The following is a 15,591-nucleotide window of genomic DNA, read 5'->3' on the forward strand; positions in this document are numbered from 1 at the left end:
TCTCATCACCTCTTCATCTAACGTTCGACTCTTTACATCATTTATTTATTTAAAGCAGCTCCCATTAAAACAAACCAAGTACTGGCCAGTTCAGTTAGTGACCTGCTGTCGTCTCCATGAGAAAAAGGTTTGAGAAATAAAAAGACAATATTGGCACTTCTGTCTCAAGGAACAAAACAAAAAAACAGACCGATTAGACGGAAACAAAAAACAGATTTTTTTTTTGTTGTTTTTTTTGCCATAAGGACAATTTCTAGGATCCACAACCAAACTCTAGCATGGCATCCTACCTGAAGTTTCACTTCTGTTTGGTAACACGGTAAACTCGGTTTAGATACAAGGCTAGCCAAACTCCCCCCTACGGTACAGGAAGAAAATAAAATTTAAAAAAAGAAATTCATAGCACTTTAGTACTTTCTCCAGAGTTATTTTAAGTGCCAGGCATTGACATTCTTGGACAGGAAGCTGACAAGAATGTTTGATTTAAAGAGGAAGTCTGAACAGTTAAAAGCAGAACTATGTTACTGTACATCAACATCAAGCCTCTCTCGCATCAGTGTAGAAGTATAAACTCCGTTAATTCAAACCCTCTCCTCAGCCCCTCAACGAACGACCACCAAGTACTCTCCAGGGTGACCTTTCACTGTAAGTGATACTGTGTACGACAACATCGCAGGACAACACTCTGATTTGGATTCATGGCAAACAGTTTTGTCTGGTCTGGTTGCTTTAGCAGATTCATTCAAATGTTTCTTTTGAAGAGACTCGTCCGATCAGATGACAATTCTAGATCTGATCTTAATTAACCTTTTGTCCACACAGATAGCGGGATACCTCAGATTTTCTAAACGTTGTCAAGGCTACACTTGACAAAGACAGAACCACATTAACTGTGCATATAATTATTTTTTTAATTATTATTATTTTTAAATCTATTTTTTATTTTATTTTAAATAAACCTCACAGGAATGAACAAGTACACAACCGACCTAATGAACATAAAGACATCATCATCATCATCATCATCAGTCTTCCAGTTACTTTAAGACTTGTCCATTCAATTTCAAACGCTTTACATTCAACCCCCCCCCGCAATAAAAGATACGACCGCAAGTAAACAGAACATTTTTTTTCTTTCTCTCCTCCCTTTCTCACTCGAGTTTGGTCTCAAATTTCTTGTAGTGCACAAAATAATAATACAAAAAATGAGACTTTTAGATAGTGTAGCAGCATTTTGCTTTTTAAAGTTGTCGTAAGTCACCAGTAGAACAGGTGAAGGCGTTGGAATGCCCCACACTAAGGAGGGCGAGAGATTGTCCTCTGAGGAGAGTAGGGGTGTGTGAGTGTGTGTGTATGGGGGGGGGGGGGGTACATCAGAGTGGCTTGTTGGTGTGTGACGGGTGCACTAGTGTGTGTGTGTGTGTGTATGGGGGGGGGGGGGGGTACATCAGAGTGGCTTGTTGGTGTGTGACGGGTGCACTAGAGTGTGTGTGTGTATGTGTGTGTGTGTGTGTGTGGGGGGGGTGTTGATGGAACAGGTGCAGGGGGGTTATGATGCACCACTGGAGGACAACAGCCCCAGGACAGGACGGGACGGGACGGGGCGGGGCGGGGGGTTATGATGCACCACTGGAGGACAACAGCCCCAGGACAGGACAGGACGGGACGGGACGGGACGGGGCGGGACGGGACGGGGCGGGGGGTTATGATGCACCACTGGAGGACAACAGCCCCAGGACAGGACGGGACGGGGCGGGGCGGGGGGTTATGATGCACCACTGGAGGACAACAGCCCCAGGACAGGACGGGACGGGGCGGGACGGGGCGGGGCGGGGGGTTATGATGCACCACTGGAGGACAACAGCCCCAGGACAGGACGGGACGGGACGGGACGGGGCGGGGCGGGGGGTTATGATGCACCACTGGAGGACAACAGCCCCAGGACAGGACGGGACGGGACGGGGCGGGACGGGGCGGGGGGTTATGATGCACCACTGGAGGACAACAGCCCCAGGACAGGACAGGACAGGGCAGGATAGGACAGGGCAGGACAGGACAGGGCAGGATAGGACAGGACAGGGCAGGACAGACCAGGACAAGGCAGGACAGGACAGGACAGGGCAGGACAGACCAGGACAAGGCAGGACAGGACAGGGCAGGACAGACCAGGACAAGGCAGGGCAGGACAGACCAGGACAGGACAGGGCAGGACAGGGTAGGACAGGACAGGGCAGGACAGGACACTGAAGCCTTCCTTCTAAGCTGTATGTGTTTGACCAAAAGGGGTTGAACTCAATGGGAGAACATCTGCTCCTCTTCCTCCTACATTTCATTCACTACCATCCCCTCTTCTACTCCAGTCAGTGTCTCTCATCCCCAGCAGTCAATGGCCTCTCTCCATTCTCAAGCTTTGCCTCCCTCCCACAGAGCAACAAGTCCTTCTCATCTCCCCCCCCCCACAGCCAAGACCAGACCATGTTAGGGTAGTGGGAATGGGGCACTTGGCTCATATCTGTCCAAAGCTGACCCAAGATGGTGCTGATCCAGGTCCTAACTGAACCGAGCCAAGCCAGGTCAGACTGAGCCATTCAGTAAAGGGCTCTCTCTCTCTCTCTCTCTCTCTGGTCTCTCAGCTGGAGGCTGTGGCGATGGGCTTCTTGAGCTGCTGGCTGCGGATCTCTCTGTTCCTAGCCTCCAGCAGCAGGTCACAGCAGACGTTACACACCAACACAGGGTCATACAGCTGCTGGTCTGGGATGGGAAGCTTCAGGTGGCAGCAGTCTTTACAGAACACATTGCCACAGTTCCTGAGGAGGACAGAGTCAGAGGACAGAGTCAGAGGACAGAGACAGAGTCAGAGGACAGAGTCAACTAGATTCACATTTCAGTCATTTAACAGAGAGTACTTTTAACTAAGGTCGGTAAAACAAACCCTAGAAAATATATATATATATATATATATATATATATATATATTTTTAAAACATTTTCGCAAAACAGGAGCTGTCGTTCGTGCAGCTAAGTGCTTTTTAAAATCTCAAATTCCTAGCAGGTGCGGTATAATATCTGCTGAGCGTTGAAAGTATGGACTATGTTTAGTATCCTACACTTTACAGGAGCATACTTTTGATCTCCTATCCAGGGACATCTCCTATCCAGGGACATCTCTTATCTAGAGACATCTCTTATCTAGAGACATCTCTTATCCTATCCAGGGACATCTCTTATCTAGAGACATCTCTTATCTAGAGACATCTCTTATCTAGAGACATCTCTTATCTAGAGACATCTCTTATCTAGAGACATCTCTTATCTAGAGACATCTCTTATCCTATCCAGGGACATCTCTTATCTAGAGACATCTCTTATCCTATCCAGGGACATCTCTTATCCTATCCAGGGACATCTCTTATCCTATCCAGGGACATCTCTTATCCTATCCAGGGACATCTCTTATCCAGAGACATCTCTTATCCTATCCAGGGACATCTCTTATCCTATCCAGGGACATCTCTTATCCTATCCAGGGACATCTCTTATCTAGAGACATCTCTTATCCTATCTAGAGACATCTCTTATCCTATCTAGAGACATATCTTATCCTATCCAGGGACATCTCTTATCTAGAGACATCTCTTATCCTATCCAGGGACATCTCTTATCCTATCCAGGGACATCTCTTATCTAGGGACATCTCTTATCTTATCCAGGGACATCTCTTATTCTATCCAGGGACATCTCTTATCCTATCCAGGGACATCTCTTATCCTATCCAGGGACATCTCTTATCCTATCCAGGGACATCTCTTATCTAGAGACATCTCTTATCCTATCCAGGGACATCTCTTATCCTATCCAGGGACATCTCTTATCTAGAGACATCTCTTATCCTATCTAGAGACATCTTATCCTATCCAGGGACATCTCTTATCTAGAGACATCTCTTATCCTATCTAGAGACATCTCTTATCCTATCTAGAGACATCTCTTATCCTATCCAGGGACATCTCTTATCCTATCCAGGGACATCTCTTATCTAGAGACATCTCTTATCCTATCTAGAGACATCTCTTATCCTATCCAGGGACATCTCTTATCCTATCCAGGGACATCTCTTATCCTATCCAGGGACATCTCTTATCCTATCCAGGGACATCTCTTATCCAGAGACATCTCTTATCCTATCCAGGGACATCTCTTATCCGATCCAGGGACATCTCTTATCCGATCCAGGGACATCTCTTATCCTATCCAGGGACATCTCTTATCCTATCCAGGGACATCTCTTATCCTATCCAGGGACATCTCTTATCCTATCCAGAGACATCTCTTATCCAGAGACATCTCTTATCCAGAGACATCTCTTATCCAGAGACATCTCTTATCCAGAGACATCTCTTATCCAGAGACATCTCTTATCCAGAGACATCTCTTATCTAGAGACATCTCTTATCTAGAGACATCTCTTATCTAGAGACATCTCTTATCCTATCCAGGGACATCTCTTATCTAGAGACATCTCTTATCCTATCCAGGGACATCTCTTATCCTATCCAGGGACATCTCTTATCTAGGGACATCTCTTATCTTATCCAGGGACATCTCTTATTCTATCCAGGGACATCTCTTATCCTATCCAGGGACATCTCTTATCTAGGGACATCTCTTATCTTATCCAGGGACATCTCTTATTCTATCCAGGGACATCTCTTATCCTATCCAGGGACATCTCTTATCCTATCCAGGGACATCTCTTATCCTATCCAGGGACATCTCTTATCCAGAGACATCTCTTATCCTATCCAGGGACATCTCTTATCCTATCCAGGGACATCTCTTATCCTATCCAGGGACATCTCTTATCTAGAGACATCTCTTATCCTATCTAGAGACATCTCTTATCCTATCTAGAGACATATCTTATCCTATCCAGGGACATCTCTTATCTAGAGACATCTCTTATCCTATCCAGGGACATCTCTTATCCTATCCAGGGACATCTCTTATCTAGGGACATCTCTTATCTTATCCAGGGACATCTCTTATTCTATCCAGGGACATCTCTTATCCTATCCAGGGACATCTCTTATCCTATCCAGGGACATCTCTTATCCTATCCAGGGACATCTCTTATCTAGAGACATCTCTTATCCTATCCAGGGACATCTCTTATCCTATCCAGGGACATCTCTTATCTAGAGACATCTCTTATCCTATCTAGAGACATCTCTTATCCTATCTAGAGACATATCTTATCCTATCCAGGGACATCTCTTATCTAGAGACATCTCTTATCCTATCCAGGGACATCTCTTATCCGATCCAGGGACATCTCTTATCCGATCCAGGGACATCTCTTATCCTATCCAGGGACATCTCTTATCCTATCCAGGGACATCTCTTATCCTATCCAGGGACATCTCTTATCCTATCCAGAGACATCTCTTATCCAGAGACATCTCTTATCCAGAGACATCTCTTATCCAGAGACATCTCTTATCCAGAGACATCTCTTATCCAGAGACATCTCTTATCTAGAGACATCTCTTATCTAGAGACATCTCTTATCTAGAGACATCTCTTATCCTATCCAGGGACATCTCTTATCTAGAGACATCTCTTATCCTATCCAGGGACATCTCTTATCCTATCCAGGGACATCTCTTATCCAGGGACATCTCTTATTCTATCCAGGGACATCTCTTATCCTATCCAGGGACATCTCTTATCCTATCCAGGGACATCTCTTATCCTATCCAGGGACATCTCTTATCCAGAGACATCTCTTATCCTATCCAGGGACATCTCTTATCCTATCCAGGGACATCTCTTATCCTATCCAGGGACATCTCTTATCTAGAGACATCTCTTATCCTATCTAGAGACATCTCTTATCCTATCTAGAGACATATCTTATCCTATCCAGGGACATCTCTTATCTAGAGACATCTCTTATCCTATCCAGGGACATCTCTTATCTAGGGACATCTCTTATCTTATCCAGGGACATCTCTTATTCTATCCAGGGACATCTCTTATCCTATCCAGGGACATCTCTTATCCTATCCAGGGACATCTCTTATCCTATCCAGGGACATCTCTTATCTAGAGACATCTCTTATCCTATCCAGGGACATCTCTTATCCTATCCAGGGACATCTCTTATCCTATCCAGGGACATCTCTTATCTAGAGACATCTCTTATCCTATCTAGAGACATCTCTTATCCTATCTAGAGACATATCTTATCCTATCCAGGGACATCTCTTATCTAGAGACATCTCTTATCCTATCCAGGGACATCTCTTATCCGATCCAGGGACATCTCTTATCCGATCCAGGGACATCTCTTATCCTATCCAGGGACATCTCTTATCCTATCCAGGGACATCTCTTATCCTATCCAGGGACATCTCTTATCCTATCCAGAGACATCTCTTATCCAGAGACATCTCTTATCCAGAGACATCTCTTATCCAGAGACATCTCTTATCCAGAGACATCTCGACTTCTTGATTGACGCTTAACAAACCTGCAGTGATGACGTCTCTTGGCCATCCAGAATTCACAGTCACAGTTGAAACAATGAGAGGCCATGTGATCAGGCACCCACCTCGTGACCTACACACACACACACACACACACACACACACACACACACACACATTAGAACAGTGTGCGGCAGATGGGCATCTGGGGCAGAAAGGTAAAAGGAGAGTGGGAGGGGCTGTCGTGTTCAATGTAGTATAAGGTTAGAGGTAGGGGTTAGGTGTTGGGATTAGGGGGTTGGGGTTAGGGGGCTAGGGGGCTTTGTGTTGGGGTTAGGGGGCTATGTGTTGGGATTAGGGGGTTGGGGTTAGGGGGCTTTGTGTTGGGGTTAGGGGGTTGGGGTTAGGGGGCTTTGTGTTGGGGTTAGGGGGTTGGGGTTAGGGGGCTATGTGTTGGGATTAGGGGGTTGGGGTTAGGGGGCTTTGTGTTGGGGTTAGGGGGTTGGGGTTAGGGGGCTATGTGTTGGGATTAGGGGGTTGGGGTTAGGGGGCTTTGTGTTGGGGTTAGGGGGTTGGGGTTAGGGGGCTATGTGTTGGGATTAGGGGGTTGGGGTTAGGGGGCTATGTGTTGGGATTAGGGGGTTGGGTGTTGGGGTTAGGTATTGGGGTTAGGGGGTTGGGGTTAGGGGGCTTTGTGTTGGGGTTAGGGGGTTGGGGTTAGGGGGCTTTGTGTTGGGGTTAGGGGGTTGGGGGGCTATGTGTTGGGATTAGGGGGTTGGGGTTAGGGGGCTTTGTGTTGGGGTTAGGGGGTTGGGGTTAGGGGGCTATGTGTTGGGATTAGGGGGTTGGGGTTAGGGGGCTTTGTGTTGGGGTTAGGGGGTTGGGGTTAGGGGGCTTTGTGTTGGGGTTAGGGGGTTGGGGTTAGGGGGCTATGTGTTGGGATTAGGGGGTTGGGGTTAGGGGGCTATGTGTTGGGATTAGGGGGTTGGGTGTTGGGGTTAGGTATTGGGGTTAGGGGGTTGGGGTTAGGGGGCTTTGTGTTGGGGTTAGGGGGTTGGGGTTAGGGGGCTATGTGTTGGGATTAGGGGGTTGGGGTTAGGGGCTATGTGTTGGGATTAGGGGGTTGGGGTTAGGGGGCTATGTGTTGGGATTAGGGGGTTGGGTGTTGGGGTTAGGTATTGGGGTTAGGGGGCTAGGTGGTAGGGTGTTGGGATTAGGGGGTTGGGTATTGGGATTAGGGTGTTGGGTATTGGGATTAGGGTGTTGGGATTAGGGGGCTAGGTGGTGGGGTTAGGTGTTGGGGTTAGGGGGCTAGGTGTTGGGATTAGGGGGCTAGGTGTTGGGGTTACATATTGGGGTTAGGGGGCTAGGTGGTGGGGTGTTGGGGTTGGATATTGGGATTAGGGGGCTAGGTGATGGGATTAGGGGGCTAGGTGGTGGTGTTGGGTATTGGGGTAGGGTATTGGGGCTAGGTGGTGGGGTTAGGGGGCTAGGTGGTGGGGTTAGGGGGCTAGGTGGTGGAGTGTTGGGTTTAGGTATTGGGGTTAGGGGGCTAGGTGGTGGGGTTAGGGGGCTAGGTGGTGGGGTTAGGTATTAAGGTAGGGTATTGGGGTTAGGGGGCTAGGATTAGGGGGTTGGATATTGGGATTAGGGGCCTAGGTGGTGGGGTGTTGGGGTTACATATTGGGGTTAGGGGGCTAGGTGGTGGGGTGTTGGGGTTGGATATTGGGATTAGGGGGCTAGGTGATGGGATTAGGGGGCTAGGTGGTGGTGTAGGGTATTGGGGCTAGGTGGTGGGGTTAGGGGGCTAGGTGGTGGGGTGTTAGGTTTAGGTATTGGGGTTAGGGGGCTAGGTGGTGGGGTTGAGTATTGGGGCTAGGTGTTGGGGTTAGGAGTTTAGGTTTTGGGGTTAGTTATTGGGGTTAGGGGGCTAGGCTTAGGGGGTTGAATATTGGGATTAGGGGGCTAGGTGGTGGTGTTAGGTTTAGGTATTGGGGTTAGGGGGCTAGGTATTGGGGTAGGGTAGTGGGGATAGGTGTTGGGGTTAGGGAGCTAGATGTTGGGGTTAGGTATTGGGGTTAGGGGGCTAGGTGTTGGGGTTAGGGGGCTAGGTGTTGGGGTTAGGGGGCGAGGTGATGGGGTTAGGGGGCGAGGTGATGGGGTTAGGGGGCTAGGTGTTGGGGTTAGGTAATGAGGTAGGGTATTGGGGCTAGGTGGTGGGGTATTGGGGTATGGTATTGGGGTGGTGGGGTATTGGGGTATTGTGGTATGGTTATATATAAGAAGCAGTAGAGAGAGAAACCTGCAGTAGACTATGAGGAACGCTGACCTCTGTGTCCTTCTGCTCCACTCTGTCCCAGCTGCCCTCTGAGAAACGGTCCTCGCTGTGGTCTGACAGACTGTCCTCCTCATCACTGTCGTCTGACTCACGCAGACAAGTCTGGAGACGGAGAGGACACAGGTCAACATGAGAGGGAGGGAGACGAGAGGGAGGGAGACGAGAGGGAGGGAGGGTGACGAGAGAGAGGGAGGGAGGGTGACGAGAGGGAGGGAGGGAGGGAGGGTGACGAGAGGGAGGGAGGGAGGGTGACGAGAGGGAGGGAGGGTGACGAGACGAGAGGGAGGGAGACGAGAGGAAGGGAGGGTGACGAGAGGGAGGGAGGGTGACGAGACGAGAGGGAGGGAGGGTGACGAGACGAGAGGGAGGGAGGGTGACGAGAGGGAGGGAGGGAGGGTGACGAGAGGGAGGGAGGGAGGGTGACGAGAGGGAGGGAGGGAGGGTGACGAGAGGGAGGGAGGGAGGGTGACGAGAGGGAGGGAGGGTGGGTGACGAGAGGGAGGGAGGGAGACGAGACGAGAGGGAGGGAGGGAGACGAGAGGGAGGGAGACGAGACGAGAGGGAGGGAGACGAGACGGAGAGAGGGAGACGAGACGGAGGGAGGGAGACGAGAGGGAGGGAGGGTGACGAGACGGAGGGAGGGAGACGTGACAAGACGGAGGGAGGGAGACGAGACGAGAGGGAGGGAGACGAGACGGAGGGAGGGTGACGAGAGGGAGGGAGGGAGGGTGACGAGACGAGAGGGAGACGAGACGGAGGGAGGGTGACGAGACGAGAGGGAGGGAGGGTGACGAGACGAGAGGGAGGGAGGGTGACGAGACGGAGGGAGGGTGACGAGACGGAGGGAGGGAGACGAGACGGAGGGAGGGTGACGAGACGGAGGGAGGGTGACGAGACGGAGGGAGGGTGACGAGACGGAGGGAGGGAGGGTGACGAGACGGAGGGAGGGAGGGTGACGAGACGGAGGGAGGGAGGGAGGGTGACGAGACGAGAGGGAGGGTGACGAGACGAGAGGGAGGGTGACGAGACGGAGGGAGGGAGGGTGACGAGAGGGAGGGAGGGTGACGAGAGGGAGGGAGGGTGACGAGAGGGAGGGAGGGTGACGAGAGAGAGGGAGGGTGACGAGAGAGAGGGAGGGAGGGTGACGAGAGGGAGGGAGGGAGGGTGACGAGAGGGAGGGAGGGAGGGTGACGAGAGGGAGGGAGGGAGGGTGACGAGAGGGAGGGAGGGAGGGTGACGTGAGAGAGAGGGAGGGAGGGTGACGTGAGAGGGAGGGAGGGAGGGTGATGTGAGAGGGAGGGAGGGAGGGAGGGTGACGTGAGAGGGAGGGAGGGAGGGTGACGTGAGAGGGAGGGAGGGAGGGTGACGAGAGGGAGGGAGGGAGGGTGACGTGCACCGTTTTGGTTACTGGCTATTACTCTCTCTATTAAAGTGTAATTCCACCAGAGTTGACATTTGGGTTGTAATTATGAAGTATTTAGTAATGACCTACATGCATATCCTTTCACAACACAGTAATAACACATTGAGGTACTGTTCAAAGTCCAGGTAGGACAGCTACTCACAATGTCGTCCTCGTAGTCGACGTCAGGCTCGGAGGGCGGCGTGCTGTACTGTTTCCTCTCCAGCCTCATCTGCAGCTGGCGCACCTGGCTTCTCAGCACCTCCACTTCCTGTTTATACCCCGCCTCCATCTGCCTGAGGCGCTGCTGCACGGCGTCCACAGGCACCGGCAGACCATCATCATCCAGGTAGGCCGGGTGGGGCTGGGGGGAGGCTGGGAGGAGTTGGCAGGTTGAAAAGGTAGGGGGTGAGCTGGTGGTGGTTGGGCCCATGATGGCAGCGTAGCCCGAGCTGCTTCTGACTGCAGAGAGCCAGCTGGACCCTGACTTGACAGGGCTGGAGCTGACTGGGGCTGGAGCCGAGGAGCGAACCCTTTCCTCCCTCTCCCTTCGGCCGTACTGCCAACCCCCGTTAGGCACGGCCATGCCCTGGGTGCGCAGTAGCTTGCCAGCCAGGCGTCGGCTCTGGTAGGCCGTGGGCTGAAGGGCACGACAGAAGCCTGTCGAGAGGTTGGCTGAGAGGCCAGAGTGGCTGGCCGCAGTGCTGCAGGCAGACTGGACCATGCCCTGGACACTGTCCCAGTGAGAGCCCAGCAGAGACAGCTCCTCACTGACACGCAGTTGGTTCTGGGAGACCGGGCGTCGCAATGCCACAGCCTGGCTGTTGTCAACAGGGGGCACTGTGGAGGCGGAGGATGCTGCTTCTTTTGATGTTGGTACTGCTACCACACACTCTCTCAGAGGCACTAAGTTTCTACCACACACACTCTCGGTCCTCTTCCCCTCGCTCTCCTCTCCCTGGGTCTCGGGTAAGGCCCATTCTGTGGCTTTGGGCTGGCCTAGACTTTCTCTGATTCTAGGGGGCAGCGTTGGTGGGACCTCTGCTTCGTCCGTGAGCGTCTCGGTGGAGTCCTCCATGGCCGTAGGGAACGTGGGAACTAGCTGCTCGAGTGCCGGCAGCTCTGCAGAAGCGGAGGGGGCGTTCTGGAGGCCGTTGGTGATAGGCCCGTTCAGAACGGCTGCCGGTAGCGGGCCCTTCCAGGCAGGTGGTGATGGTATGCAGGCAGGACGGGTAGTGGCCGAGGCAGTCCTGGAGTGACTGTCAGCCGTCTGATGTGGCAGTCGAGGGGGAGGAACTGGGGGGTTAGTGGTCTGGGAGAGGGCCTGGTGGAGGAGTGGTGTGAGCAGGGGGAGAGGGGGGAAGTGGGGGTTGCCCTGCTCCAGACAGATGGGGGGGAGGGGCTGGGTGGAGAGACAGATCTCCTCTCTCATCTCCGCCTCCTCGAAGCCCTCTTCCCTCTGCTCCATCTCCACGGGTGTGGTAGGAGGAGTCTGAGTGACAGGCTCCACCTCCGAGTCGTCGCTTTCCAATCCCGTGTCAGGGCTGACGTCCTCGGGGCTATCGGGTGCAGCCCCTCCTCCTACAGAAGCCATAGGCTCCAGGCCATGGGCAGTACGGCCCTCCTGACAGTGCTTGTTGAGGTTGGGGTCGCTGGAGGTGCGGGTGAGGGCCACCCCGTTCTCAAAGGCAGACACCAGGTTGTCCATGGAGCGAGTTTTAGGAAGCCTGCACAGAGGGGTATGAATACAAATCTCAAGTTAATGAAAGTGGTGGAGCTTCATTAAATCAGGTGACCTTCCCTTCTGTACCACTAGAGGGCAGGCAGGTGACCTTCCCTTCTGTACCACTAGAGGGCAGGCAGGTGAGCTTCCCTTCTGTACCACTAGAGGGCAGGCAGGTGAGCTTCCCTGCTGTACCACTAGAGGGCAGGCAGGTGAGCTTCCCTTCTGTACCACTAGAGGGCAGGCAGGTGAGCTTCCCTTCTGTACCACTAGAGGGCAGGCAGGTGAGCTTCCCTTCTGTACCACTAGAGGGCAGGCAGGTGAGCTTCCCTGCTGTACCACTAGAGGGCAGGCAGGTGAGCTTCCCTGCTGTACCACTAGAGGGCAGGCAGGTGAGCTTCCCTGCTGTACCACTAGAGGGCAGGCAGGTGACCTTCCCTGCTGTACCACTAGAGGGCAGGCAGGTGAGCTTCCCTTCTGTACCACTAGAGGGCAGGCAGGTGAGCTTCCCTTCTGTACCACTAGAGGGCAGGCAGGTGAGCTTCCCTTCTGTACCACTAGAGGGCAGGCAGGTGAGCTTCCCTGCTGTACCACTAGAGGGCAGACAGGTGAGCTTCCCTGCTGTACCACTAGAGGGCAGGCAGGTGAGCTTCCCTGCTGTACCATTAGAGGGCAGGCAGGTGAGCTTCCCTTCTGTACCACTAGAGGGCAGGCAGGTGAGCTTCCCTTCTGTACCACTAGAGGGCAGGCAGGTGAGCTTCCCTTCTGTACCACTAGAGGGCAGGCAGGTGAGCTTCCCTTCTGTACCACTAGAGGGCAGGCAGGTGAGCTTCCCTGCTGTACCAGTACCGAGTCAGTGTGCAAGGGTACAGGTTAGTTGAGGTAATTTGTACATGTAGGTAGGGGTGAAGTGACTATGCATAGATAATAAACAGCGAGTAGCAGCAGTGCACAAAACAAATAGAGTGTCAATGTAAATAGTCTGGGTGGTCATTTGACTCATTGTTTAGCAGTCTTATGGGTGGTAGAAGCTGTTGAGGTACCTTTTCTAAAAACACTAGAGCTGTAGATACAGAGCCCCACATGCAGTTTTCACCATGAGCCTGTTCATCTTGATTTACCCCCACTGTGAGTAAATCCTTAAATCAATAACTAAAATAAATCCTTGAAAAGACAAGAGCTCTATTCTTCTCTCTCTGTCCACTCTCTCTATTCTTCTCTCTCTGTCCACTCTCTCTATATAATTAAGTCAATGGTTTTTACAAATGCACTAAGAGACAGAGAGAGAAGAATAGAGAGAGTGGACAGAGAGAGAAGAATAGAGAGAGTGGACAGAGAGAGAAGAATAGAGAGAGTGGACAGAGATAGTAGAATAGAGAGAGTGGACAGAGAGAGAAGAATAGAGAGAGTGGACAGAGAGAGAAGAATAGAGAGAGTGGACAGAGATAGTAGAATAGAGTGAGTGGACAGAGAGAGAAGAATAGAGAGAGTGGACAGAGAGAGAAGAATAGAGAGAGTGGACAGAGAGAGAAGAATAGAGAGAGTGGACAGAGAGAGAAGAATAGAGAGAGTGGACAGAGAGAGAAGAATAGAGAGAGTGGACAGAGAGAGAAGAATAGAGAGTGGACAGAGAGAGAAGAATAGAAAGAGTGGACAGAGAGAGAAGAATAGAGAGAGTGGACAGAGAGAGAAGAATAGAGAGTGGACAGAGAGAGAAGAATAGAGAGAGTGGACAGAGATAGTAGAATAGAGTGAGTGGATAGCCCCACCTGTCCAGGGACCGTGAGGTGAGCTCGTCTCCCTGTACGCTGGGGGACAGGTAGAGCTCCATGGCGTCCTCGGCAGAGGTGCAGGGGGAGGAGGTGGGTAGGTAGACGGACGTCCACAGCTGCAGGGCCCGGGTGTGGCACACAGGCTGCAACACCTGGACACAGGGGACAGGTAGGAGCAGAGGTCAGAGGTCAATAAAAAAAACACAAATAACTTTTTGTCTCAGTAAAGCCATTTAAATTGTTGCTGATATACACTACATGGCCCAAAGTATGTGGACACCCATTCAAATTAGTGGATTTGGCTATTTCAGTTACATCCGTTGCTGACAGGTGTATAAAATCGAACACACAACCATGCAATCTCCATAGACAAACATTGGCATTAGAATGGCCCGTACAGAAGAGCTTAGTGATTTTCAACGTGGCACTGTCATAGGTTGCCACCTTTCCACCTAGTCAGTTCGTCAAATTTCTGCCCTGCTAGAGCTTCCCCGGTCAACTGCTGTTATTGTGAAGACGGAAACGTTTAGGAGCAACAACGGCTACGCCGCGAAGTGGTAGGCCACACAAGCTCACAAACGTGACCGCCAAGCGTTGAAGCGCGTAAAAATCGCTTCATGAAATGGGTTTACATGGCCGAGCAGCCGGCTATAGCGGTGTAAAGCTCGCTGCCATTGGACTCCGGAGCAGTTGGAAACGGGTTCTGTGGAGTGATGAATCACGCTTCACCATCTGGCAGTCCAACGAACTAATCTGGGTTTGGCGGATGCCGGGAGAACGTTACCTGCCCCAATACATTAGTGCCAACTGTAAAGTTTGGCGGAGGAAGAATAATTCCATTGAAGGGAAATCTTAACGTTACAACATTCAATGACACTCTAGAAGATTCTGTGCTTCCAACTTTGTGGCAACAGTTTGGGGAAGGTTCTTCCCTGTTTCAGCATGACAATGCACCCGTATAGTAAATAAAAAATAAATAAAAATGAAAATAGTACTAATAATATATATGTATGCTATTAAATATATATATATATGAGCTATTGGTGCTCATCCACTGAATATATTGGATGAGTACATCTTTCCTTCTTTAACCCTTAGCAGATAAAACTGGACGAGGGGTTATACTAAACTAAATGGAATTGTTTGAAAAAGGTCATACCAAGGACAATTCAAATATTTGATCCCTTGAAGCATCATAAATATATATTTTTTGGGGGGGGTCCTCACTGCTACTAGCCTATACAAACACATTGAGTAACAGATTCACTACACGGAACAACAGATCCGCCCCCCCCAAAGAAATGTAAAGTAAAGGAAGTTTGTTTCTGAAGTGTCTGTCCTATATCTGAGAGATGTAAGAAAAAACAGGAAATATTTCTTATTAATATGTATTTAAACCCTTATTTTTTTTTGCTGCTAAACAGTCTCCATATATACTTCCATTCATGTTTTCAACTAGTACCGGGGGACCTTCAGAAGAGTCTTGTGAGGCCTGTTCGGCGTTCCTACAGCAAAACGTGGTGGAGAGAGTCTCACCTTTCCACAGAGGGGTCCTATTTTTTTTGCTACTGTGACATGTGAAGCACACATGATCCCTCTGTTAATAACCAGGACAGGAGAAGAGAGGAAAAGAGGAGAGGACAGGAGAAGAGAGGAAAAGAGAGGAGAAGAGAGGAGAGGAGAAGACAGGAGAGGAGAGAAGAGAAGAGAGGAGAAGACAGGAGAGAGGAGAGGAGAGAAGACAGAGGAGAGGAGAGGAGAAGAGAGGAGAGAAGAGAAGAGAGGAGAGGAGAAGACAGGAGAGGAGAGAAGAGAAGAGAGGAGAGGAGAAGACAGGAGAGAGGAGAGGAGAGAAGACAGAAGAGAGG

At 50.8% G+C, this 15,591-nt stretch overlaps 1 protein-coding gene across 12 annotated transcripts in view; it reads right to left on the bottom strand.

Moving 5' to 3' along the window:
• Positions 1-905: 905 nt before the first annotated feature.
• The window catches only part of LOC139417938 (phosphatidylinositol-3,5-bisphosphate 3-phosphatase MTMR4-like), a 109,529-nt gene continuing 94,843 nt past the window's right edge, over positions 906-15,591 (bottom strand). For 6 of the 12 annotated variants that reach the window (XM_071166934.1, XM_071166933.1, XM_071166941.1 and 3 more), the window contains 5 exons: positions 13,721-13,875; positions 10,392-11,955; positions 8,791-8,928; positions 6,533-6,621; positions 906-2,807 (listed from right to left, as the gene is read on the bottom strand). In XM_071166934.1, the coding sequence (XP_071023035.1) occupies positions 2,630-2,807; positions 6,533-6,621; positions 8,791-8,928; positions 10,392-11,955; positions 13,721-13,875 (2,124 nt within the window). In that variant the 3' untranslated portion in view covers positions 906-2,629. The remainder of the gene's footprint in view (positions 2,808-6,532; positions 6,622-8,790; positions 8,929-10,391; positions 11,956-13,720; positions 13,876-15,591) is intronic. The other 6 variants (XM_071166943.1, XM_071166939.1, XM_071166938.1 and 3 more) reach the window with 2 other exon arrangements.

The sequence above is a fragment of the Oncorhynchus clarkii genome, chromosome 10 (genome assembly GCF_045791955.1).
Source record: "Oncorhynchus clarkii lewisi isolate Uvic-CL-2024 chromosome 10, UVic_Ocla_1.0, whole genome shotgun sequence".
Lineage (NCBI taxonomy): Eukaryota > Metazoa > Chordata > Actinopteri > Salmoniformes > Salmonidae > Oncorhynchus > Oncorhynchus clarkii.